At 36.2% G+C, this 26,568-nt stretch overlaps 2 protein-coding genes across 4 annotated transcripts in view; one reads left to right on the plus strand and one right to left on the minus strand.

Annotated features, from left to right (window-relative positions):
• The window catches only part of LOC136340502 (neurotrimin-like), a 35,262-nt gene extending 33,893 nt beyond the window's left edge, over positions 1-1,369 (minus strand). Inside the window, exon 1 of one of the 2 annotated variants that reach the window (XM_066284652.1) lies at positions 1,097-1,369. In XM_066284652.1, coding sequence (XP_066140749.1) covers positions 1,097-1,265 — 169 coding nt within the window. In that variant the 5' untranslated portion in view covers positions 1,266-1,369. The remainder of the gene's footprint in view (positions 1-1,096) is intronic. The other variant, XM_066284651.1, reaches the window with a different exon arrangement.
• Positions 1,266-26,251, plus strand: LOC136340500 (neurotrimin-like). 2 transcript variants are annotated; one of them, XM_066284647.1, is made up of 11 exons: positions 1,266-1,391; positions 9,557-9,773; positions 19,230-19,327; positions 22,570-22,777; positions 22,837-22,995; positions 23,051-23,179; positions 25,076-25,213; positions 25,500-25,649; positions 25,706-25,780; positions 25,830-25,913; positions 25,962-26,251. In XM_066284647.1, exons 2-11 carry the CDS (start codon positions 9,590-9,592, stop codon positions 26,096-26,098), a joined length of 1,362 nt encoding a protein of 453 aa, XP_066140744.1. In that variant the 5' UTR covers positions 1,266-1,391; positions 9,557-9,589; the 3' UTR covers positions 26,099-26,251. The 2 variants fall into 2 exon arrangements, with proteins under 2 accessions (XP_066140744.1, XP_066140745.1); XM_066284648.1 differs by having other exon boundaries at positions 25,709-25,780.
• Positions 26,252-26,568: the final 317 nt, after the last annotated feature.

The following is a 26,568-nucleotide window of genomic DNA, read 5'->3' on the forward strand; positions in this document are numbered from 1 at the left end:
AGGTAATGTTATTGAAATCAGATTTAATGAAATTAGATTCAACTTTGGAAAAACCAGATCAAGTGTCTAACTCTCAAGTGGTTCAATTTTCAAATCAAATGAAATATGTCAGAAAAATATCGAATTTCTTGGGTCGTTGAATCTCTATTAACGGGAGGCAGATTTAAACAAAAACTTTCACCATTTCCACAAAATGATGAGAATGCTAACATACTTGATGACAACTTCAGAAATATAAGGGCTGGTTTTCAATTTGATTTGGATCTTGATTAACCCAACAACTCCTTTCTTCCTTTTTAGTAATAAAAATCATGTATAAATTTGACTTGCTTTCGAAATTCTAATTTCCCCCAACGGAAAATGTAACATCAGGCCAAATCTGCTGCATGAGAATGATTGGATTTCTAAAGGCTAATAAATAAATTAATCCCAAATGAACTCAATGTGCAGGACGCATCGTCATCGAAAGTTTACACAACATTTAACATGTCCAGCCCTGTTTATCCGACAGGAAATACATAACACTTGACACATTCAATACATCCGGCGAAATGTACGGTATTTGGTCGGTAAATAATGATATGCATTAGCCGTGACGTCCCGAGTAAATTTATACAATGTAGACATCCATTATGGAGATGTGCAATTCTTGGTTCAGTGTGGAATTTCAATCTGAGCATCATCGCGAAAGCCCGCCATTTGTGTCATTTGTCTAGGGATGAAGATATTTATTACCGGGGAGACTATAATAATTGCAGCGAAAATAATATATAACTTTTAGGTAGTTTGCACGAACGCAAAGCTCTCAAAAATATTCGAAATATGCATAATTGCATCCGTGCAAATTAGTTACAATTCTCCGTTAATTGGCTTAACGCAACAATGGACAGAAATGTGAAATTTGACAAGGATTGAATTCCCACTTTCATTATAAAATTACAATCTGGAAGCTAATAGTACTGGGGTTTTATTTTTAATTCAAAAACCTCCAGGCAGCTTCAAACTTGATTCGCCTTCGAACTTCGATGGAAGCAAGCCCAAAATAACTAAACCAGGCAAATATTAGCATAGAAAATAGAAAGTGGTAAGCACTTACCAACACAATCGACCGCAGCGATAAGCACAGAGGAGAAAGTAAACAAAACTGCGAGAAAGTTGCGTGCGACCGCCATGAAACCAGCAACAGTCCAGCAACGTGCCGCATGTCGACTGAAGTGGATGCCAAAAGCAGCGCTCAGCAACCTCAAAGCGTTGAGGAAATACATGCGCTGATTTCTTGCGGACGATCAAGCCAAGTGTTGAATGATAAAAGTGTGTTGTCGCGAAAGTGGGGTTAATTTGGGGGGTGAAACTTCGCCTTCTTGGGCGAAAGTACTTTTACTGTCATTAAGGTAAGTGAAGATCGATAAATGTAACCGCAGGTTTTAGCAGTATAGAAATATGTCTCTACCAAACTTTTATGAAATAAAGTCCGAGCCTAATTGGTAGTGTAAGCAAGGGAAAGTTATTATTAAAGAAGGGCTGAAGTTTGTAATAGCAGCTGCAGATTCATTGCTTCTTTAGCACGATGGCTGCCTCTTTGCCTGCAAAGAATCTTCCTCAAACAAGGCGATACTATTAATCACTACTGTGACTCACCTTTACCGATTTACAAGTTTATGAATTAATCTTTGGACCGTCAAAGTGAAGAATTGATTATAAACGACGAAGATCAGAATATTGGTGTAAAATGAATGTGATTAAGATAATTTGATGTCAGAAAGTGGAAACTTCCAAGAACTTAATAGATCAAACGCTGGAACAAATACAGAATAGGGAGTTACTGGAGAAACTGAGCAAAATTAAAATTACTCTAATAGCTTTTTCTAGATGATAAAAGAAAGTAATCTGGAACAACTTCATTTACTTAATAATGTCAAGCAACTTAACTAATTCAATGCTCTCCTCACTTATTCTTTTCTCAATAAGTACCTTATATTCTCTAGATGATACATGAAATTGACGAGTCCCTAAGAGATTATCATCTTTCCTCCCAATTCCTTCACCAGTAACAGATATCAATGAGGACAAAAAGAAAATCGGTTCAAAGACCTTCTTTATTCAGATTTCCATCCTTATCAAAACTATAGGCCAGCTAAATCATTGTTCTGGGGTGGATCTGGATGATTATGCCGTCTTTTTTGTAGCTCTGGATATTTGTGACTGAGCTGATCTTACTTTGGACTTTTCAAGCTTTTAGGATACCCCTGGATTGCTGAGCATTCTATTAATTTTTTGTGACTGAATTGGTAAGGGTAAGGTGATCTGTTGTTTAATTTCTGAGGAATATATTGATGTTTTGAAAATAAACTATTCAAATTTTCAATATTTTGTCCAGGTAATCTTAATTACTTGCTCAAACACTTCCTTTCATAGGTATCCATGGCAATGCTACCATAAAGACCCTAGATAGAATTTCCAACAAATCGAAGTATTTTCTGCTAATGAATTGAAATTGATGGCTATCGATGAAATCTATTTTCGTTTTTCCCCCCTTTTAGGCTACCCCTGCTTGTGCCAGCACAATTTGTTAACATATTCACTATCCGCTCCCTCTACTCTTTGGTTTTCTGGCAAATATTCGAGGAAATTCAAATCAATTGAGTTTATGTCCAATTCAAAATTCCAACGAAAAAAATTGAATTCCTATGTCCAAGAAAATTCATAAAAAGATGAAGAGCTAAAAAAAATCAGAAAGGTCCTAAAAGTGAATTTTATAGATCACTTGAGGATTCAGGAAAATTTTTAATCAAATTCAGATTTCTTAAGAATCGTGCAAATAATCAAACACTATTAATTTAGATAGAAAATCCTACATAGTTTGGGTCAAAGGTGAAGGAATAAAGTTTCAAAACATTTCTTGATATAGAATATCGTATGTGGAGCGTACTGTAGAAAATTAAATTCTTACCTATGTTCGTAGGAATTGAGCAGATGTGGGCCTATTGAAAATTAAATGGATTTAAATGATAGATAGACGTATTTATTACAGTACTTTTTTACAACATTATGTACCAAAAACAAGTAAAATTGATTCAATTAAAAATCTTCATTGTATAGGGTGGTTCGCTTTCCGTGACCACTAAGATGCAAGTATCCCTTCGATATTTTTTCAGGTTTCTTTTGCACACTTTTTGGCAAGAAATATCTGTCAACGGTGGTTTTAAGTGGAGAAATCATATATATATCAGAAGAGATTTCTTTTTCTATGTTATTTCACCGAGTGGAATCCCCTGGACACCGACGCGATTCAGCCGAGCTTGGATTTAATAGATATGAACGACAGCTTGGACATCTTACGACATATTTTTCAATCTACATTAATGTAGTTTTCCTCAGAAAGCTTCCGTTTGGCAAAAAAATCTTCTCCAAAGCTTTATCGATATTTTCGGATCAGATTCCAATGTCTAATTTTTGATTGGATTACCAGTGGCATTTTTTGTACATTGAGAAGTATTTTCATTATATTTTTCAATTCACATCGATATACAGGGTGTCCCAGGGAAAAGTGCTCACCCTCAGTATCTTTTCTGTGGTTTGTTAAAAAACCGCTAAAAAATGGAAATTTGGATAAGAAGGGGAATATAAATTGGTGAAAAAATTGTTTTCAGAATGCACTTCCGTTACCCCTGGGGAGCCACCCCTGTGAAAGTTTTAAATTGGAAGAGGAGTTGGGTTATACTTCATTTGAAAAGTAATTTTATTCTCTACATGCTGAAGCTTTTATTTTTAATTTTTGTACGTCGATCTTGTAGAAGTTAACCAAAAATCAAATAACAGGATTTGGACCATAAATGATATTGTAATGAATTCCGACAATGTACAGTTAGACTCAAATTATTTCAAAGTCCTAAATGTATCAATAACAAAGACATTTTTGCCATTTCATTTAAAATTGATAAACCCTAATTTTCTAAGAAAAATAATTTATTGATATTTGCCTCTATACTTAATGGTTTTAGTTCTTCGTGACAAGATATCACTTCTGCAGTTCGTTCAATTTTCAATTTAATTAAAATGATTTACACGTTACAAGAGAGAATAGAGATTGTGAGTCTGTATTACAAAAACAATATTTCTGAGTTCTGGACGAACGGCAGCTTGTGTCGTCAACTTAAATTAATCTAAGGAAATGGTATGTTTGCTTTATGTATTTAAATTCATAATAAAATTCAATGAGACTGATTTTCTCCAAAATAAAAACACAAAGTTGACCGCCCAATGAGAAGTGATGAAGTTCAAATTGCGGTTCTGGGGTATGTTCCAATAGACAACTGAATGTTTGTACGAAAGATTGTTGAGGAATCCGACGTTTAAAAAATGTCTGTTCGCAAGATTTTAAAGGAAATAAAAATCCGTGTTCTAAGAGAGCCATGCTCAACAACCTCAAAAATTAAACATTTGGGTAGGGATTTCGGATGATCACATTGTTTTGGACCTCTTTCTATTTCAGGAAACTTAAATGGAGAACTTTATATGGAACTTCTACAACTATATTTCCCAGGATGACTGAAATACTATAACAACCCTGCTTATTAAGACGACAATAAATTTTTCAATAAGATGATGCACCTCCATAGTACACTCCGAGTATCCGACAATTTCTAGGTGAAATTCCCCTGAAAGAATGATGAGCAGAAGAGGTCCAATAGAGCGGTCCATGAACTCCCCTGACCTTTGTCCTCTGAATTTTTTTCTATGGGGATCTTGGAAGACCAAAATCTGTAAGACACAATCTGATTCCCTCAAGGAGTTACGTGCCCGAGTTGTCGATGAGTGCAGGTGAATAACACCAGAAATATTAGATAATGTGCGACAACTTTTTGAGGATCACCTGTGCATGTGCTTGGAAGTCAATGGAGGTCACTTTCAATATTTCTTTCGATAAAATAAATAAAATATCAGTAAAAATGGTTAAAATAAAATTTTTGGTCTTTGTTTAACTTCTATAATACCGACGTATTGATGTCTTGCCACAAAGAACTAAAACCTCTAAATGCAGAGGAAAACATCAATAAATTGTTTCTCTCAAAAAATTTTAATTTCTCAATTTTGAATGGAATGTTAAAAATGTCTTTGTTATTGATACATTTAGGACGTGGAGATAATTTGAGTCTAACTGTACACTGTCAGCATTCATTACAATGTCATTCATGGTGCAAATCCTGTTATTTCGTTTTTGGTTAACTTCTACAAGATCGATGTACAAAAATGAGAAATAAAAGCCTGATCATGTAGAGAATAAAATTACCTTTTAAACGATGTTGACACACACTGTCTTCCTATTTGAAAATTTCAAAGGGGTTGTTCTCAGGAGTTGAGGGATGACGTTTCGATTTTTTTTTACCAAATGATGTATCCCTTTCGATCGAATTTGCCGTGTTTTACTTTTTTTTTTTTTAACAAACCAGAGAAAAAATATTCCTGGTGGCCACTTTTCCCTGAGACACTTTGTATTCTTTCTTCTCACTATTCTTTTAAGGATTCTACGAAAATTTTATATGTTTTAGCCGTGTCCACTAATAGAGTCTAATTGTGGAAAACCGATATTTTTGTAGTAAGTTTCACCTTTAAAAAATTGAAAACTCTTAAAAAACTTGAATTTTAATTTTTTTAAATCTTGACATTTTTCTGTTTACTTCAGGTTAGCCATAATCTATTCCTTTAGTTAATTGGTAAATTTCCTTCTCAGAAAGAAAAAAAAGGGGCACAGGGTGAGCCCCACAACCGTAAAATACCTGATGGCTAAAATAGCAAATCGGGTGATTAAAGAATTTCTCTTCCACGTATTGGTAGACTATGTTCAACGTCAAGATTAGTGTGAGAAAATTCCTCGATAAGAAATTTTCAAAAAGACGTATTGATATTATGTATAAATGTGTATTTTTTAAGCTTCCTGGTACTCATTTCATTTAGATGGGTGGGGTTGGGCATTTTTCCCCATCCCTCTCTTCAATTACCTACCCACCTTTCGGGTCATTTGGAAACAAAAATATCCCCGGGGCCCGCCCTGGTTATCTACAAAGGCGCTTTGCATTTGAACTCCATAGGTATAACCTGGAGATAAGAATATTTTCACAGTTATCGAGATTCTCCACTCGTGCTGATTCTATTGTCTCCTTTGCTGAGGGTTGTCAGAGCAGCATTCCAAGGGATATTACGAGTCGACACGATAAGGCCCTTTGTCTACGCTATTCCTCCGGGCCTCTATTATAAGCTTATATTGACTCCGACGGCGTGGCTTATTTAGCTTATAACCACATTCACGGGTTTCACGCTTTAGCCGAATGAAATTCAAGCCTCGAGAGGTAAATCTACCACATTAACATCTAAATGCTTATTTAAAACCCGTTCATGAATGATTACATCAGAGATAAGTACCAGCCTGACAATGTATTGTAATTACATGTCATTCCATCGAATGCTTCTAGGATGGTAGGTCCCTCGTGTTGGTTCTGTGTCATTTATACTTAGGAACGTTCCAAATTAATTTGACGACCATGCCAGGATTCACTAACTCACCCCTAAAAACCATCAGCGTCGATATCGAATTTTCCTTGTTCGCCACACCAGTTCCAGCCAAAGTTAGTTCTGATTACGTTCCAATTAATTTCGCGATTAAATCTAAAATTGAGAATAGTGGTAGCTGATCGCTGAAAAATCATTACAACTAGTCGCTGATTTTTGCGCCGCACGCAGTGAGGGTTTTTAATTGGTTTTGCCGTTGTAACTACGAACGATAAGGGAATATTTATGGTCGTCATTAATGCACAGGTCCGTGCTTCAGGGCGGCATCCTAATTTGAAATTTATAATTGAACTTCCCTCTGCAAATTACGAATTTTGAGATATCTCCGAGGCTCCATTTAGAGCGATGCCGGACAGGAATTCTCTAAAACATAATCAAATTTGTGTTTTTGCTTTGCTTGGCAGCGAAGTACGAAAAGGCCTTATCAAACTTATGAAAGTCGAACAGCCTCAGCTTTAAGTCCGTTTAAGTAAAATACGAGCAGGGCCGCAACTGAATTCAATTACAGAGCGAAATTCTTTCTGACAAGGTGGGTTTTTAATAACTCGAAGAGCGGAGTTAGTGGAAATAGCGTAATAAATCTTCCCTTCGTTATGGAAGTTTTCTGCATGAGAGTCTAAGTTTCCGAACCTATTAGAAGGTAGCTTGAGTGGAGCCATTAAAATATTTTAAAGCTGATAATCACTGTCGAAGGACATTCTTCTGTAAATAATTAATTAGGTATTTGGCCTGTGAGGAAATTAATAAAAATCTGTTTTCATACCAGTTGAATGGCTCTTCAAAGGGATGATAAATTCTTTTCATTGAGACTGGAGCTATTATCTTGTTTTCACTCACTCGTAGCTGTATCAGGATCCATCAGCAGTTTCTGCAGGAGTTTTCGCGAGGTGCACATTTTACGGTACGGTATTGTTAGGTTCGCAACTGAAATTGTATTTTACTTAATGTGAAAATACGATTTAATCAGTGCTTAGAATTGCAAGGAATTATAGAGGACAGAAAGCCAGCTCAAGCTTATATTTCCTTTGTTCTCTGATTTAGTCGAATTTAAAATTCAATCAGTCTAGAAAAGATGGCTTTTCTTTCAGGCCAATTCAGGCTAAGTGAACTTAGCTATTCATGCGTCATTTATCTTGGATAGTGATAGATTCGATCTCAGAAGCCTGTGGAGATCACTATTTTCCACGAGCATTAGTTGAAATTTGTCTCTTTGGATTTTTCCTTTTCAAACGTAGTGGCGATCGAGGGGTAAGACGACGAGAAAATACTACTCTTCATTTCAATTGATTCAGGGTCTTTGACGCAGCGTTTCTTGCCTGAGATTGGGGTGTTATTAGCCTTCAACTTTCTTCAGATTTCAGCAAGTTTTGAGACCAAAAAGTGAAGAACTTCGCCCTTGTTTTATGAATTTTTAATCTACTTGATGCCAACTTTCACTGTTTCTATTCGAAACGAGTCACATTTTCTTATCAGGAGTGAGAAAAATATAAATTTTTAGAGAATTAATTTGTGTTATATTTCTTTTCTATTTATTATTCATTTTGTTCAAAATTTGTGAAGTGTTTATGCCAGAATCGTGATGAATTTTCTCGTTTTTTGATTGTAAAATTCAAGTTAACGCTATTTTTTGTTTTTTCTCTTCATACCTAGCCGACGATGTTTCAAAGGCAAATAAGCAATGTCTGCGCTTTTTCTGTCTTTAATTCTTTTGAAATTGGTTCAAATATTATTTTAGCAATCTCTAAAAAATCCTAGTTCTCCGGTGGCATAATACAGTTTTGTTTCTGTTTTCTGTTTGTCGTATGATTTAGTTGAGTTTGAAACTATTAGAAAACAAAGGAAAAAAGAAAAAAAACATTAATAATATTTATGGATGATTTGAACTGTTTGTGATCAAATTAAGAAAACACTTCTTTTTCCCGTGAGTTTATTCGGACCGAATCTGTTCCTGAATTTTTCTTCAATTAATAAGGCTTCAGAACAAGTTCCAAATACAAAGAAGGTCGTCCAAATACCACCGATTTTAGGTAAATTTCGGCTGGTTCATGTTGGGTTTACTTTCTTTATTTCTGCTTCAGATTTTATGTTGAGGGAAGACGGTAGTACAACAGAGCATGTATTTGTCATAGAAAATTCATTCTGTAAGAGAGCTTTGATCCAGTCTGCAGAGCTTTGATTGGTCAAAATGCGTCAATAGAACGTAATTGTATTACCGTTGTACTCATAGGATTTGTGACTACGGGTCTGCGAATCTCTACACTTATAATAAATTATAGTTCAGGTCAGTAACCCAGTTAAATAACCGAAAAGCCTTCGTTTGAGTTATTTTACTTTCGGATTTACTTCTTTCATTTTCCATGAAAATTTATAGAAATTTGTTTTTAAAACTGTCAAGAACATCCACGTTCTCCTGTCATTTTTTCATGAGTTATTAGAAATTTGTTCTAATTCAACTTTTCAGTTTAAATCGAAATTCAATAGTAAAAGTTGATTCAACTTTTGGTGGGCCCGGTGAGGTTGATTCAAGAAAATGTGAAGATGAATATATATACTTATAACTGCAGAACCCTTTCCGTCTCTGTTATACCGATGAGTCGTATATCTACGTACCTCCTTAGTCTGACCTATCCGAAAATCTTCAAAACCCAAATTTTTATTGTCCCTTTTCCTACGTCAGGATCTAAAGAATTGGGTATTTATTTTGTTTTTTTTTTCACTGAGAAAAAATATTTGGTTTCTCTTGGGTTATTCAAAAATATCTCTTCACTAACCACTCACCTGCACATTTATTGTAAATCGTCTTTACTTCAAGGATAATCACACTGTTTTAGGTTTCCTTATTCATTACCCTTATAGATATGTCCACCTTATTTTATAGCCGATCTTATGGAAATCATCTTCCACAATCCTCTTTATTAAAAATATAGCGTTTACGTATAACGCGGGCCTCGAAATCAGGCATTGTAAAATCTCCCCCACATTGCTGTAGGTCAGTTCGACGACGCAGCCGCAAAATTCAAACATGCCGGCGGTCCAGAGTTTCCAAACTGCCAAAAGCATCCAGTCGACATGCAGCGGGCGTCTCGACGCGTCTCTTACCACCATGGCCTTAAGACCACGCGGACTGTTTGTCGTGAATCTGGTTCTATGCTTCTCGGACATTTCGCCATTGAGGACTCGTGCTGCTGTTGACTTAATAGGCGCAGGTAAAAATGGAAGAAGCGAGATGACTTAAAAAGAACTTGTTGGAAAAATCTTCCTGCAATAAATCCTTCGTATCCTGGCACCAGTCAAATTTTACCTGTTATTTGCCATTTTCCAGCAATCAATTTCATGGAAGAAATTTTAAATAATTATTATTACAAGTTTATTAAAAACTCCGGGATGCATAACACGAAGCACGTGCTGAGTAATGTAGCATTCCTCTGAAGACTAAATGAATTTTCCTGACAGTGGAACAAAACCTAATGAACTATTTATTTTAATAACGCACACGAGATAAATTATATTTAATTATTGTACAAACAGATCCGCCATCCATTGTTTAATAACAATTTCCAACGAACCATTTTGATAGCTATTAATGCACAATAAACAAACGAATTTATCCAATGCTGGGTCGTCATCGACTGGAAACTATATTATAGTTGAATTACCAGAGAAATGGAGATTCTTCCGGGTTGGATTTTTGAGAAGTTTTTTATTTTTTATTTTTTTAAGTGAGATTGGGAAAAGCAGCACATTTCCAGACTACCCTTTAATCAATTAGAGATTATACTGCGATTGATTAATGATTTAAGAAAATTGATTAATGCTCCATTAAACAATAAATATAATACACGCGGTAACTCAGGCTTTCCAAGCAGGAAATTGGAAATAGCTAAAAAAGCATGTATTAGGGTCGGCTCATCATATGAAAAAAATTGACACAAGAACTAAAAATATTGAAGGACGTTTCCCCAGTGGTGGAGAGATAGGTTTGAGTACTATTAATACATTAAAAAATAATATTGATGAAAAATAAAATGAGCATTATCGTAAGACAGATCATTCAATTATAGATCAATGGGTCCCTAGATATTTTTTCGCATCTGCCACCGGTTCGCCGTAAGCTCGATTTTTGTTTTTTATATTCAAATGCAACTTTCCCATGATGCAATAGCATTTAATCTGTAAACATGACTAATCCAGATATCATACAGATCACAGCTATCATGGAAGTATTGTTTACAATGATTTTTAAAATTCAGAAAAAAATTAGTGTAATTTTGAAAGTATTCTTACTGCCAGCCCCACTGCCTCCATCAACTACTATTGTTTGTACGTAGTTGCGGTCGACTAGCCCTTAGTGTTCGAACCAGGTCTTATATAACATTGATTGAGCATCGCTGGATTGTAGATCTTCCCATAGGTCAAAATAGACCTTCAATTGCACCTTGACTTGGTCAGAATAAACCCCCTTTCCAGCTTTATTTTCTCTTCTTTTCTGTTCCTAAAGACCCTGCTGGAATCCATCGACCCTTGTTTTAATCCTGTAAGTTAAAAACAAAAGGAATTGGATCTGTGTTTGTAAGACTAGTCTGCTTTAAAATTCCATTTTCTAGCTATTCGTGAAGTCCTGATCATAAAATCTGGGACACTCTGTTTATACAGGATACTCGGTTACTTCAATTTACTACATAAACTAAGGGTGAGTTCCATAATCAATTTCAAGTTGAAAATTGCTTATAAATAAATGGTCAAATCTTTTATTTCTTTGCTTCTGTTACACTTGTAAAGGGCATCCACGAAACTCTTCACTTAGCGACATTGTGGATGAGGGAATTGCTAGAAAATGAATTCTGGTAGCCGGAGGTCATTTTAAATGATAAGTTACTAATTTTGTGTTAAACACATTTTATTTTATAATCAATTTACTAAAAAATTAATGGCACATCATGCAATTCTGTTATATGTTTAATATCACGGATGACTGTTTTATGTTAACACATGCACCATTCAAAACGCCCCTGGGGTGGTTATGAGCGTCTGATTGTGGGGCCGAGACCGATCATGCACCGTTGATGTATATTAACTATGTTGCAGGTTGTAATCTCTCGTAGCATCGTTGGGATTGATTTGCGATTAATTTAGAAGTTTACAGGTAAATTTTGTAAGGCTTATAATTTTCAATTGCGTGATGTGGTTTTCAATAAAAATGCACTTAAAAGTGATTTTGCGTTAAATAAACGTCAAATAAAAATTCGAAATTTTTTTTCAAACCTCCGCGGCGTCCAGTGGCATACGAGTGTCCATTTAAATTTTTTTATCGCACATTATGACAAACAAATTCATAAGGTCTAAAAGGCTTAATTTTCTTCAAAAAGCATGTATGTATGTGTAAGACATTTTCATCTCGAAACTGTCCTAAGAATTAACTGTATGAGGATCGAATCATGAGAAACTTCATAATGTATTTATTAGTTAATTATTTTATCAGGGAAAGCTTTTAGTCATTGGACATCTAGGGTCATTTAACCAGGAGCAAAAACGTTTATTGACATTGTGTGACACAACACTTCAGATACTGCACATTTATATAACTAAATCTGAAAACATAGCCACATAGTCATTATAAGAAGCTAAGCTGTATATGATGACAGTCGACGTGGCCAGACGGCTGTCGACCGACATCTCAGCGAATACCTGCAATTACAAAGGGTTGGCCACAGTGCGAAAATTTACCGTGCTCCCTTAAAGGTGTAAGGTCAACGGGGACGGTCAGCCATGGAAAATGCATTATAGGGTTTAATAATGTGCAGTTTAAACTACTTCTCGATTCGTGCGGTGTAGATATCTGTGACAGAGATTAACTATTCCTCAACAATAACTAGAAGTCTGTAGCGAAACTGCAACAATTCTTCACAATTTATCTCTTTCTGAACTTCCGAAGTCTCCATAACTCACCCATTACAAATTAGCTCTGTGTACTGTGAAACCCGCATAGCCGATCCCAAACCCATCGCAAAATAATTTACATGTACTTCAGCTGCCCTATCAAACATTAAAAAAAAAACCGAAGAATTATAGCTATGTCCGAAAGCCATTTGGAATATTGCTTAGGAGGAAAATATCGCTTTTAAGAGAACTCTTTTATATTCACCTTGAATCCTTTTACTCGTCAGCTGAGTCACTAGAAATGATCCATTTAAAATCCTACGGAAAGATTCTTGCATCATAGGCACGACTTTCCTCGTGGAGATAAACAGACGAGAGATGATCTCTGACAAATGGATGTATTCAGGTATGCCAGGGAGTTTCCTGCCTTTTAGACTTTTGATTAACGAATTTCGAGCACTGGAAATAAACTTTCCAGGGATTCCAACAAGTGAAGATCATAAATTTAAAGTAAGTGGAATTTATGACATGTTGTATTCTAACTTAAGGTATCGAGTGGAAGAAACTGAAAACTCAATAGTCAATAAGAAGTTTTGGATCCTATTGGATCCGAAAGGCTCCGCATATATGCTATAAGTTCCAGATGCAGGTGCTGCTATGTGTCCCATCAATATCTTTATATAACCACTCTTGCCTGACATACTCTCCACGAAAAAGGATTGTTCAGCTGTAATAAGACACACAAGAATGGCATTTTCCATTTCTCTTTGTTCAAGTTTATTGAGGTAGCGGCGAAACAAGTAAAGGCCTTTTGTATGGTAATGCATATACCTATAGTTGGATGCGGTTTCGGGACCGAAATGTGACGATTTCGGGTATATCGATATCCAGAGAATATTATAATAAAATTATGCATCAATCCATCATCATTTGCACATTCGAATTTATTTTAATAACAATCTCACAATGCTAATTGTATTGTTTCCGCAATAAATGCAAAATGCTGAGCTATAAATTGGGTTAGTTAATATGCAAATCAGGGCAATATGGATATCCGGCTTTGGAAGCCTTGGGATTATAGCATCAATTTTCATAGAATTAGGGGTGCTAAGTCTAAACTAAGAACGGAGAGAACTTTTAAAACAATCCTCCGATACCTTGCTTACAATAAAAACTCTCTGCATCAAGCATATTATCCACCCTGATATAAGCACGAACTTTCATGATAATGGGTGTTATCAATGCATGCCTAATGACTTCATCGATCGTGTGCCTACACAAGAAAATAAACACGCAAGAATTCACTAATGCACATTTCCCTTTCCTACATTAAGAAAATATTGTTATTGCTTCATGGGCGTATATGTAATTAACGTAAACTTAGCGTAGAGCAGTAAATAGCGATAGCGATCTGGGCAGATTGTGTGTGGGGAATAAAAGTTCCGCAATAAAGGCAAACTGTGATTTACCGTTTATGCTACTAGGCAATAACGGTAACATGGTAAATTTGCTAAAACATCGTGCTTTTTGTTATAAGTGTTAACGTTAGCATGGGTGAAGTCTTGAGCGATGATGAAATAAGACAATTTGCATCACTCATTGGTGCGGAAAGTTTGAAGGTCTCCCCCGACGCAATAATGGAACAATATGAGTACGAGGGATCAAAGAAGTAGTTATGTTGATAATATAATTTTGTTCGCGAAAATTTGCATGTACATGCATTTCTATAGCAGATTTCGCCAGACACAACTGAATTCAGGTCAGGAATTGTTCCTAAAGGGGTTGAATATTCCCGAAATGGTTTTGAGCTTTGCTCACTTTGCCATCCATAATCATCATCGTTCACCTTTAGCAAATTTTCCCAGTCAAGAAAATGAGCCAGTGACGATTAGTTTATTCTCAGGCTTTGCACTATCTCTTCTATGATTGAGGCTTTGGTAAGTTCACCAAGATCACCACGGAATGTAACTTTCACTGGAATTTCACATTTAGAGTCAAATTTCAATTTAACCGTTTCATGGAAGGTGTTGTAGTTTCGTGGCTTCCTTTTTTGCCCTTCCAGTTTTTTCAAGATTCTACTCCCTTCCAATGTAGGTGATGAGGAAGAAAGCCCACCAGTAGTTGCTGGACAAGTTTACCTGAACTTCGAAAATGACAATTTATTGGATCCTTTTCGCATTTTAAGTTGGTTAAGTTCCTTACTGCTGAAAAAGATTGTAAGTATTAAAAAAACTACAATAAATGTCTATGACTTTCTTTGATTTTGTTATTTTCCTCTGCCTTTCCTTCTTTTTTTTTCAATTATTCCTTTCCTACTACTAGAGTCCTCTATATTTCTGGATTCATATGAACACATGAGATTCAAATGATTCTTTGCACAGTTCCAGGCTCTTTTGTAGTGGAATATTAAGGAAAATTTCCAAGTTTATCAGTTTATATATATTATTATACACTGGACTTCTTGTTTGTGTTTTCATTTATTTTTGTTTTTATTTAATTTTATGTTTGTTCACGGAATTCCTCATACCTGTTGCGTGATTTCAGGAATGTTTATCTGCAATATGATGTGATATGTGCTTTTTATGATGTGACTTTGGGTAGTTTTGTGCTTTGCGGTTGTAAGGGGTTCGTAGACAATTGGGAGCTGAAGATTGCTTGAAGAAAAGAAATGTTTGGGTTTTCTAGTACGCTTCGTATAAGGTAAGTAGGGAAAAGAAGACTGGAGCAGTGCCGTGCCAAAGTGTAAATTTTTAGTTTTTCCGTTAAAAAAAAAAAAAATTATATAGTGTCAAAGTTTAGATTTTTACGAGTACGAAGCTCACGACGGGGTGAAATATTTCCCTTATTCAGAGATACAGGAAGCCCGTCTGGTAGCATCAAAAAGGGCATCGGCCGGACAGATTCTCGCTCGTCGTATTTAGCAATTACCCGAGGGTGGCCGTTTAAGGAATGCAAATCGGGGTTGAAAATTTCGACTTGAAAATTGACCCAATTTTAAGCCCGTTTTCGCCCGCCGAGGGTCACGAGGGGCTCGAAAAAATTCCATTCCAACGTACTGACATATAGTTCAGAAAATTAGCTATTGCCAGACTCCCTGTAGCCCCCATACTGGTAGAGTTTTTGAATGACTTTGAAGTTTCCCTTTTCATGGCCCGAATGTGGACGTTTCACCACATTTCACTCTGCACATCTCGAACATGTGGAAGTAGAAATTTGAAAAAAATTCCAAATATATTCCACATACGCCTGCTGGAATCTGTCAAAACATAGAACAGAGCAGATGGAATTTGTAATTATGGCGAATTTTTTTATTTCGCTTTGTTTCATTTGATGATAGCCCTGATTTGCAAATTCCTCATAGAAGCGAAACATTCCTTTAAATATTCATATATTTATGAGTCGATGCCTGCATTTTCTCGTAATACACACAGGTTTTCTGGTCCTGTTTCACACCTTCCTTGACGGTTACATAAGTTGATGGACAATGGGCAAAAACCGTTGCAAGACAGAAAGCTCAAGGGTATAATAAATGGCAACGCTTACGGGTTACGTCAAAAGCCAGAAGGTTTCAAAGAAGTACTAATCGATAATGAATAGTTCTCATTTAATTCGGATAAAAATATGTGATCTCGCAATGGAATAATCTTCCTGGTCATGGATAAGAAGCTGCTAAACTGATAGTGGCAGAAAATAAACATCAAAATTAAATTAATAAAATAAATCAATTAATTAAATTTAAAAAATCAATGTTGGCCCCAGAAAATTCGCAGTTCTTTACGAATCTCTAGGATCGAAGACAAAATATTTTGAATCCTTCATATCATAGTGCTGAAAATTCCGAATAATTTCTAATAAATGATGATCAGAAGTTGCTGAACTAAAATGATCTCGAATCCACTAATGGCACCTTTTACATGGCGCGAGAATGTGAATAATATAAAAAAGTCTTAGTACCGCCCAAAGCGGTACCAATTTCAAGTTAACGTTGATTCTTCGATTTTGGATCTCAAAGGACCTTTGTGCAATCTTTGAAAAGTGATGTAAACCTTACCTTCGTGAAAAGAGAGCATTTGTAGACAATTGTTATTCTCTCTCTCTATTACTCTCAAGTTCATTAATAAAAGATTTCAACTTTAACAGTATTGTCGATCGGTAATAAATTGTGTCGTCAGAGGATTTTGTCGGCCAATAAAGGAATTTCTGGAGAAAAGAGCAGGTGTTAATGTTCATACTTGCGGCACTGCAATTCACGAAACGCTAGACACACAGGGGGTAATAAAGAGATGATGCAAATTATGGCGTATACAATTTTTAGGGTCTTTCTTATGTCGAAACTTTTAAAATAAGTTCTCAGTTTCCTTTGGCGAATCTTTTACTCCAATAATCATTACATCTACATCATAAAATAGTAAACAGTGAAATTATTTTAAAACATTCCTATTACTATGAAAAGTGCATCAGCATAATTAACAAACAAGCCATTAGCTGTAAATAAAATGGACAATCCCCATCTAAATTATATTAAATATTTAAACCACGTTTTGTTGTCACGCGATAGTATTAGTGCCGATTTCAAACAAATTTATTTTTTTAAATGCCATCGTGTCAGTAATAACTTATATAATAACCCGGTGCTGTCCATATAACGTATCAACGTATTACGTACCATGGTCGTGAAGAATATTATTATCACGTTTAAATCCGAAATAAGCGACAGTGAAAAATCAAATAAAAATAGCAATAAACTTACCTAAACTAAAGGTAAATTAAATCCGAGCACCAAAAGACGATTCTTGGATCATGATATCAACGGTAATGTTTCACTTGACTTTCATTTCTGTGGCCACCATAAATAAAACAGCAAGGGATGATGACGACATTGCCGCCCATTAGCCCGCTAGGTAAATAATGAGCCATATACGTGCCAGTATTAACCTGTTGTTCAACGGCTGCTAGAAAAAAGGCGAGAAAACTACTTTACAGTCATTCAACACGATAAAGGTGCTTTTTACAGTTAGCAGGGGAAAAGTGCACTCTTGTAAATGAATAAAATGATTTATTTAGTCAATAAACTGTATGTCGTCTATGATTTATTTTGTTTTTTATTGCAATTTATATAATTTTATTTTTTAATTTAATCACATTTTAAGAAATTACTCAGGATCCCTTTAAAGCGCCCTTCTTGATTTTTCACTCCACATTATACACGTCCATAAATGACACTCAAACTCTCACTCACAGGTGTTTCATCGAAACTCAATTGCCACTTCACTCTAAATTACCTTGGAGCACCAAAAAGTCCATTATCAGCCTTCAAAGACGAGTTCTCTTTGTCTGTTTATCATTGTTCATTACATGCCTTTATGCAAATCAATTAAGTACACGCCTATCAAAGGGTTGTCGTATCGCAGGGCAACATGTGCCAATAAGGGCGAGAATTAGCACGTTTAGGGGCCATTGAAGCTCTGAAGATTAAACGATTTCCATCGAGACACATCGAGTTGGTAAACCGTTCGGAAAGTGATTAAGATTTTGTCATAGATAGTGGTGGGCCTCGGTCAGGTTATTTTTCAATTATTTTATAGCTTTTTATTTCAGTGCATGACCGAGGTGATTGCGAATATATTGTATGACTCTAACGTGGGTTGTTCATTATTTGTTGTTTCAGGCACTTTAAACATTCGGCTTTGATGCGTTTTAGCTCAACGTTTATTTTCGTTTCATTCGCTCTTTTTCGTGGATTCTCAAGGTCGGAAAAATTTTTAAAAAAGCGAAAAAATGAAGACGATTGTTATTCCTGGACACTGTCATTCGACACAATCGATGCAGGTTTATCGTGGCACCTCCAATGTCCTCAATGTAATCCCCTTGAACGTGATGGCATTCTCGTCACTCTTAAATCAAAAGAAAAATGTGGTTTGTTTTCTTGGGTCCACATATTTGCAATTCCTTTTAGACGGGTCGGTTCGAGAGCTCCGGTAATTTGACGAGATTTTCCTCCTCGCCACATCAATAGAGTGCAAAGATTTAAAGTTGGGAGGTGTCACATCTCTCTTCTGGCTTTTAGGTATCCCCGGGGAATCGGCCAGATTAAGGTTCGACAAAGGGCCGGATGCAAAAAGCTTTTGAGGTGGGCAAGCCCAGGAAAACCACTTATTTCTTTACCATAAAGTGAATTATGAATATTACCGACTCCTAATATTTTAAGGTCTTCATTGTTATTATTCATTTATTGGATAAACACGAACACGAAAAGTTATAAATCTCTGGTGGGAAACAATATATTTATTAATGTTTTTATGTACACCAGAAGTACGATTTCAAACAATGTTCGTTTTGTCAATACAGACAATGTGAAAAATTGTGTATGGAAGAATATAGGGAACAACGAGGATTTACAATTCATTCGGTTTTTATTACATGGCAAAACAGCCGTTGGCGGAGGGTTGTTTGAGTAATGCTTTTTAGTTGGGATTTAATTGATTTCAGCATTCAAAATTAAATTAAACATCAAATATATTCCTTTGTTTGGGTGAAAAAAGTAGTGCGGAAAATGTGGTTTTTTTTTATCAGGAATTATATGTGATTGAATATTTTTATGACGAATGAGAACCATTCTATGCAGCTTTATTGAATAAGGGAAGATTTGATTTATAATGAATGAAGCCTTGATGAGACAACTACCAGAGGCAATCTGGAGAATAAATTTCATTATTAACCTTCATTGTCTCTTTCAAATTTAAATCATGCAAATTTTAATCATCTCACTTTGTTTTTTTTTTCAGAAAACCCCAACTTTACTGCCCCTCTAGCGAATGTTACCGTGGCTGTAGGGCGAGAGGCCGTGTTCGAATGCAAAGTTGACAATCTCTCCGTTTTCAAGGTGAGTGAGAATTTCGGTTATAAAATTCCCTACGATCAATCTGAAAATATCCAAGGAATCCATATCATCCATAAAAATTCATGATTTAACTGAGATATAAAGCGAATATTTCATTTAAAAAGCAGCATAAAACATTTTAAACCCTAAGATTTATCCACAGATTCCGCTACAGCAATTTACCAAAATCTATTTCATCGTTTAGAGAACTTAATTGATACACCTCTATTTTATGGCAAAATTTTGCCACCGTGAAATAATTTAAACCTGAATTACTACTATGTGCAAAAAACGGTGGTGTTACACGTTTTACTCCTGTAAAATTTTGGAATACAATAATTTACGGATAATTCTCTAAATGTTCCGGTAAGCTTCACTGATATACCAGGTCTGTAAATATGAAACCGGAATCTTTTAATAAAAAGTATATCTTAGCTACGCAATAATTATAAAAAAGATTTTATTCGAAATATTTCCCATCGTTCCATATACATTTTTCCCATCTCTCTGGCAATTTGTGGATGCCACGCCAAAAGAACTGTTGCTCTTTTGAGGCAAACCGTTCATCGAGCCATTTTTGAACTGTTCCGTAAGAGGTGAAGTGCTGTTCTGCAAGAGCGTGTCCCATCGATGCAAATAAGTGATAATCGGATGGTGCTAAGTCGGGTGAATAAGCCGCATGCGATAGTACTTCCCAATGAAACGTCCCAATCGTTTCCTTCACCAGTTTTGCAGTGTGTGATGGTGCATTATCGTGAAGCAATATCACCTTGTGTTGCCGTTCTTGATATTCTGGTCGTCTTTCACGCAAAGCTCGATGCAAGTCCATCATTTGTTGTCGGTAACGTTCAGTATTAACTGTTTCTCCAGGTTTTAGCAGCTCATAATAAATTACGCTTTTTTGATCCCACCAAACACACAGCATTGTTTTCCGTCCATATCGATTTGGTCTTGCTGACGATGCTGATGGTTCGCCTGGAGTTACCCATGATTTTTTACGTTTGAGATTCTCAAAATAGATCCATTTTTCGTCACCAGTCACAATTCGATGAAGAAATGACTTTCTGTTATACCTGGTAAGCAACAATTGGCAAGTGGTTTTTCGATTTTCTTGCTGTCTTTCATTGAGTCCATGTGGAACCCATTTTCCTATCTTCTGAATTTTCCCATAGCTTTCAAACGAATGGAAATGGCTTCTCGTGTCACATTTAATTGGTTCGCTAATTGTTGTTGCGTTTGAGTATCGTTCTCATCTAACAAAGCTTGCAACTCGCCGTCTTCAAACTTTTTCGGTGGTTTTCCACGCTCTTCGTTATTGACGTCAAAATTGCCACTTTTGAATTTTTTAAACCGCTCATAGCACTGTGATTTTCCAAGGGCATGTTCACCGTAAGCTTCAACAAGCATGCGATGTGAATCTGCAGTCGTTTTTTTCAAGTGGTAACAGAAAATCAATGCTGTCCGTAAATCGTAATTTGTAGGCACAAAATTCGACATACTCAAAGCTATTGTAAACTGTACTGCAGTATTAAACCTGTATTGTTATGATTTGAAAATCATTCTCAGATGTAAATAAGAGATATAGTATCCTAATAATATGATAAGGTAGTACCTATATTCACCACTAGGGATATTTGGAGGTAAATTCCGGTTTCATATTTACAGACCTGGTATCTCTGGGTTTGAAATCTCCAAATTACCACATTTTCTTGATATAGCTGAAACTTAAACGTACTATCTTTTAAGTATAACAGTAACGGAGTAACATACTTTTCAACCGAAAATTTACATTATTTTCAATTTTTTTTCCTAATTTTCGATCGTAAGTTCCGCAAAAAAATGTCAGATGGCACTCTCCCTCCAAATGATAAAATTTGTTTGATTAACTAGACATCAACCTTTGAGACCTCCAAAGCAGAAATACAATAGCTTAATTCGGTTTTTGATTGAAAAACGCATGTAAATCATGGGTGTAGATGAACTTCTAAAATTATTAGAAAAAGATTAGCTTGTGTGGTCCTGATTTAAACACCTTCAGGTTATTTAATTTTGATAGCATAGCTGAGACATAAATGTAATTTAACTTACTTAAAAATGCAGCAGTGTAACTCAGTTTTAAACGTAAACGTTACATATAACTATAACGTGTGGTAATTTCTCGAAAATACCTTAAATGATTAGAATATATTGGTTTGGTTCCACAGCCTTTAGCTCTACAGCTTTCGATTCAACAGCCTTCGGTTTTACAGCCTTTCATTCTATCACCTTTTATCCTACATCGTTTGGTTCTCCAGCATCCAAATTACCAAATTTACTTTATGTAACTGGGACTTAAATGTATTATTCCTCATATGGAAAAGCAGCGGCATAACATACTTTAAATTGTAAAAGCAATGTTGAGCTTTGTCTAAACTAATTTCTGTAAAATACCTTAAATGCTTCTCAAAACTTTGCTGTTACATTTAGGGTTTAAAAGGAATCAAATGCCTAAATTTTCATGACATTATTCAAAGTTAACGTAAATTTACCACAAAAGGAAGTAGTAGCGTAGCATACATTTCAATCGCAAAATGGATCTAAAATCCTTGCATACGGTAACTTATAACTTGCAAAAGCAATCCATGCAAATCTTGCATATTCTGATATAATATTCGGTTAGAGTGCTCTACTTGAGCAAAGAGAAAAGAGTTGTGCTTTACCAAATACAGTAATGGAAGGTTTCCAGAGATTAGCAATTTTTTGCTCTTTATTTTTTCATTTTCGTTTCCTGTTTTGTCGCTTGTCGAAAAATCATTTTTATAAATTTTTATCTCTCTACCTCGGACGCTCTTTTGAATAAATTTGGATATTTTGATCGTATCTCCTTTTTGAACCGGTTCAAATACAAAAATTTTTCGTTGACCTCCAACGCCCTAGATAATACAAACCTTGACGAGTTAAGAGTTTTACAGTCAAATTAAGCTCTCCGCACTCAAATTTCATAAGTAATAACCTGTGCTTATACCCGGCAATAATAGTTTTTACGATAGGGACCTACATTCTTTCCATAATATAAGACTAAAGCATAAAAGTGCAATATCTCACCTGCGAGAGTACGTAAACTCCGAGAAAACAGCTTTAAGAACGGTCCTCAAGGGCATTCATTAAAAGAATTTAAGACCGAATATATTTCCCGTTAAAGCGAGTAAACGGCCCTCTAAATTGGCCCTTCCATTTCGGCGATATACGGACCTTATGCATTTCAGGTCGCCTGGCTTCGGGTGGACACACAAACCATACTGACCATCCAAAGCCACGTTATCACGAAGAATCACCGCATTGCTGTTACTCATACCGAGCATCGTAACTGGTATCTGCATATACGTGATGTCATGAGTGCTGATAAGGGCTGGTATATGTGTCAAATCAACACTGACCCCATGAAGAGCCAAGTGGGGTATCTTAATGTAGTTGGTGGGCTAAATTTTAGTTTTCCGTTTTAATTAAGTTTGTAAATACATGTGAAATTTCAGTTCCTCCCGATATTCTGGATTATCCTACGAGTACTGACATGGTGGTGCGTGAAGGTTCGAATGTGAGCTTACAGTGTGCCGCCACTGGGTCTCCACAGCCACTCATCACATGGAGAAGAGAGGGTGGAGAGCTTTTGAGCACTGGACAAGACTTTGATGGTAAGTATTTCTAACACACTTTTGTTATCGTTGAAAATTCTTTTACGGTTTGCAGCCTCATTCCTCGAAGGGCCAGCATTCAACATTAGCAAAGTGAACAGGCTTCAAATGGGCCCATACTTGTGTATAGCTTCAAACGGCGTACCGCCCTCAGTCAGCAAAAGAATTATGCTGATCGTTCACTGTAAGTTGCCACATTATGTTTATTAACCTACTTAATAAATCAAAGAGATTACAAGGAGGGTCTCCTTTAAGGCCGTTCTTTTACGTCAGTTTACGAGCCCTTTCCACTCCAGCCACAAGAAGCCTTGGGGGCATTAAAATACATTTCCTTTGCTGTAAAAATGGAAGCCATAATGAATTTTAACGTTCTCAATAGCGACTATGTTGCTTACCTTTATGATTTTAGCAACTTTCACTCTGTGAGGAATCAGACAAAGTGAATAAATAATAGTTAACTGGGTCTCTCTTTTGATAGCTTCTTTAAGAGTCGCATTTCATATTTTGAGTAGTCACCTTTTCTTTTCATTAAGGATTTTTCGCTTACTGCGTTTTTTATTTTATTATTCCAAATTTTATTTAACTAAACTTTCTTAATAGTGGCCGACAAGGTCGCCAGACTTGAATCCCTTAGATTTCTTCCTTTGTAATTGTATTGATGACAGGAGGATAATATCGCAATAAATTCTGTTTCTACCGAAGCTCTGTTTAGCAATTCTTGAAAGCAGGCCCCGTTCACCACTTTACAGTGCATTAGGGGGTCAGAAAGTTCTTACTGCGCATTAGGGAGAGCATGAGGTTAAATCGGAGCAGCGTTGGCGCAAATAGAGCATAACGCAACGCACGCTTCCGGTCCGATTTGAGTGCAGTTACTTCTTCCTTCTTGGTAATGTTGATCTGATGAATCTAATGATCATGGCGGGATCTAAGTAGCACCGGCGCATATAGAGCGTAATGTAGCTCGCGTTTCCAGTCCGAATTACAGGCGAATAAAGTGGCCTGTTGGTTTGTTTAAGGATCATGGGCTAGCGGGTATCACGTTTTGTTCACCTGTTTCATATTCACATGCCCAGGAAAAACTCTAATTTTATTTTGCACAGTTTAACTAAAAAATGGTGATACGGAGACGATACATCAATGTTAACTCAACAGCTGAGTGTGACCCAAAGATCATTCCGGAGTTTTTGGGGATAAGCAGGAGAATAAATAATACGGACCGGAGTGCAAAAATTTATCACCAGAGAGAAAAAGTTCTTTTATAAGAAAGGATTCATCCTAGATAACATAAAAAATGCATATGCATGCTCTTTACATGTTCTATCGACGTACTTATAGAGACGTTTTTTATGGAATATGTTTGCAGTGTGTCTTACACGTGCAGTCGACAAAAAGGCTCACAAAGGAGCCTCACGGCCAAGTATATGCCAATGAATGACGTCTATGTGACCTGTATTAATCACATCACTTTGACGTCACTCTTAGGACATAGGCAGGTACTCAGCTTCCAAAAGCTCGCCCCAGCTATTCGTCTTCGTCCGTTCAGTTCTTTGAAGTTCTCACAAGCCTTTTGAGATGTCGTTACATGATTTTTTGTAGCTTTAATTGACATTCTTTGTGCTCCTCTGGATTTTTTCTTTCAACTATTTTAAATCAGTCCCTATTGACGCATTTCGCGACTTCATAGAAAGATTCTGAATTAACTTGTGTTGTTTTTCCTCCTTATTGATTTCCCCACCTCACATTTTCTGCAATCTACAACTTTTCCTGCGTATATGCGCTCAAAATAAATGCAAGACTTATGTAAATAAATTATTTTCACACGTCTTGGAATGAAAAATTATTAGCTGAACTGTATGGTATTCATTTGAATTTTCCAGTCCCGTTAATGGGCCACTGCTCCCTGGAACATTAACACTAATCTCAATTTTATCAAGTGGATTCTAATTTGCGATTCAAATACGGTTTCTCTACAGTTTTATCAGTAATACCGCTTCATTCCCCTGGAATAAATTAAAACCTTAACAAATGACTTTATTATGAAAATTCGCTACATGCATATATCAGAGCTGTTTCTCTCTAGTTCCACCGATGATATGGGTCCAAAATCAGCTAGTTGGGGCGGAAGAGGACCAGCAAGTTACCCTGGAATGTCATTCTGAAGCGTTTCCAAAATCCATTAACTTCTGGACTAGAGATGATGGCAGGATTATATCACAAGGTATTTTCTTAAGCCAGTTTATCGATAGTGATGCTCAAGGGGTAATAGAAGAGATAAAACCTAACGACAGCCTCGGTTAGGATTCTATAATGCAGGCGCAGAGTGTTCCGGATGCTTAGTGCAATCTCATTAAACGATATAATATCGACTTTCTTAGAGATTACGATAACAGTTTGCTTTTTAATGTCTTGCATGCTAGGAAAGTTTAAAATTGAAATCCCTTCGCTGAGGCATGATGACGTGGGTCGTTAGGTTGTTATAATAGACAGGATTTCGTTTAATTCAGGGACCAAATACGAACCAATCTTCGTGGACAACACGTACCGAGTGCACATGAAGTTGACCATTCGGAATGTGGGTAAAGCGGATTTTGGCATTTATAAATGCGTGGCGAAGAACTCTTTAGGGGAGACTGATGGGAGCATCAAATTGTACGGTAAGTTTTGAGGCAAAAATTTCCCTTCCTGATAAAACCAAAGGGGTTTGTTGAAGAAGTTTCTTCGCCTTCGACCCTCAAACCTTCGACGAGAGTCTCGACCTCACACAGCGTTGCGGGGACGTCAAAAAGTAAGAGAGCTTTTAATCCGATACCAAACGTTCAGCAGTGGTCTTTCAGGTGTACAAAAGGAGGTCAAGGGGGCAGGCGGCCCGAACGATTTCAGTCATGAAACGAAGGACAATACAGGCAAAAATAAAAATGGTGAGTTTTCGCTTGAGTTTAGCTTCACTTTAGTTATGTCAACCTTAGGATCGAATACGGAAAAACTGGACGGGCCTCCTCCATCCAATTCATTTTCCCCAATATCATCAGCAGCTGCGCTTAATTTTTATCACTCCCAAATTATCCATAAATTGCTCCTCTTCGCAGGCATATTTGTTAATTAAAATGTTACCCTTAATTGCATGATTCATAATATTTCAGAATTCAATTACATTCATTTAATAGATGTTTAATTTTTATAACGCGGAAATTGTAATTAAACTCTTAAATGTAAATATAGGTCCATACGTGTAAATATCATTAACGCATAAGTGAAATAAAACATGTTAAATTGAGTCTAATTATTAAATGCAAATGTTCCATTAAATTTCCAATAACTGCAACATTACTCAATTTTTCTCGTTTCTCGTACATTTCAGGGAATAAAAGTATAGGAAACCTCAAAACACTCCTCAATTTGTCAGGCAACTGGAAACAAAAGAGAATACAAAGTGACTTATGCAAAATATATATACATCTGCCCCTAGCTGAAGTTAAAACAATATATACGCTCCATTCAGACTTCGATATGGGTTCATATGGCATTTTATGGATTCGATAAGATTTCCTTTCGAGTGCCCTATACGTTGTTGTT

Source organism: Euwallacea fornicatus, chromosome 8 (assembly GCF_040115645.1).
Source record: "Euwallacea fornicatus isolate EFF26 chromosome 8, ASM4011564v1, whole genome shotgun sequence".
NCBI lineage: Eukaryota > Metazoa > Arthropoda > Insecta > Coleoptera > Curculionidae > Euwallacea > Euwallacea fornicatus.

Coding starts and splice junctions, on each gene's coding strand:
- LOC136340500 (XM_066284647.1), top strand. CDS start 9,590: ATGCCGGCGGTCCAGAGTTTCCAAACTGCCAAAAGCATCCAGTCGACA. Junction 22,996..23,050: donor CACTGGACAAGACTTTGATG/GTAAGTATTTCT, acceptor TACGGTTTGCAG/CCTCATTCCTCGAAGGGCCA. Junction 23,180..25,075: donor AATTATGCTGATCGTTCACT/GTAAGTTGCCAC, acceptor GTTTCTCTCTAG/TTCCACCGATGATATGGGTC.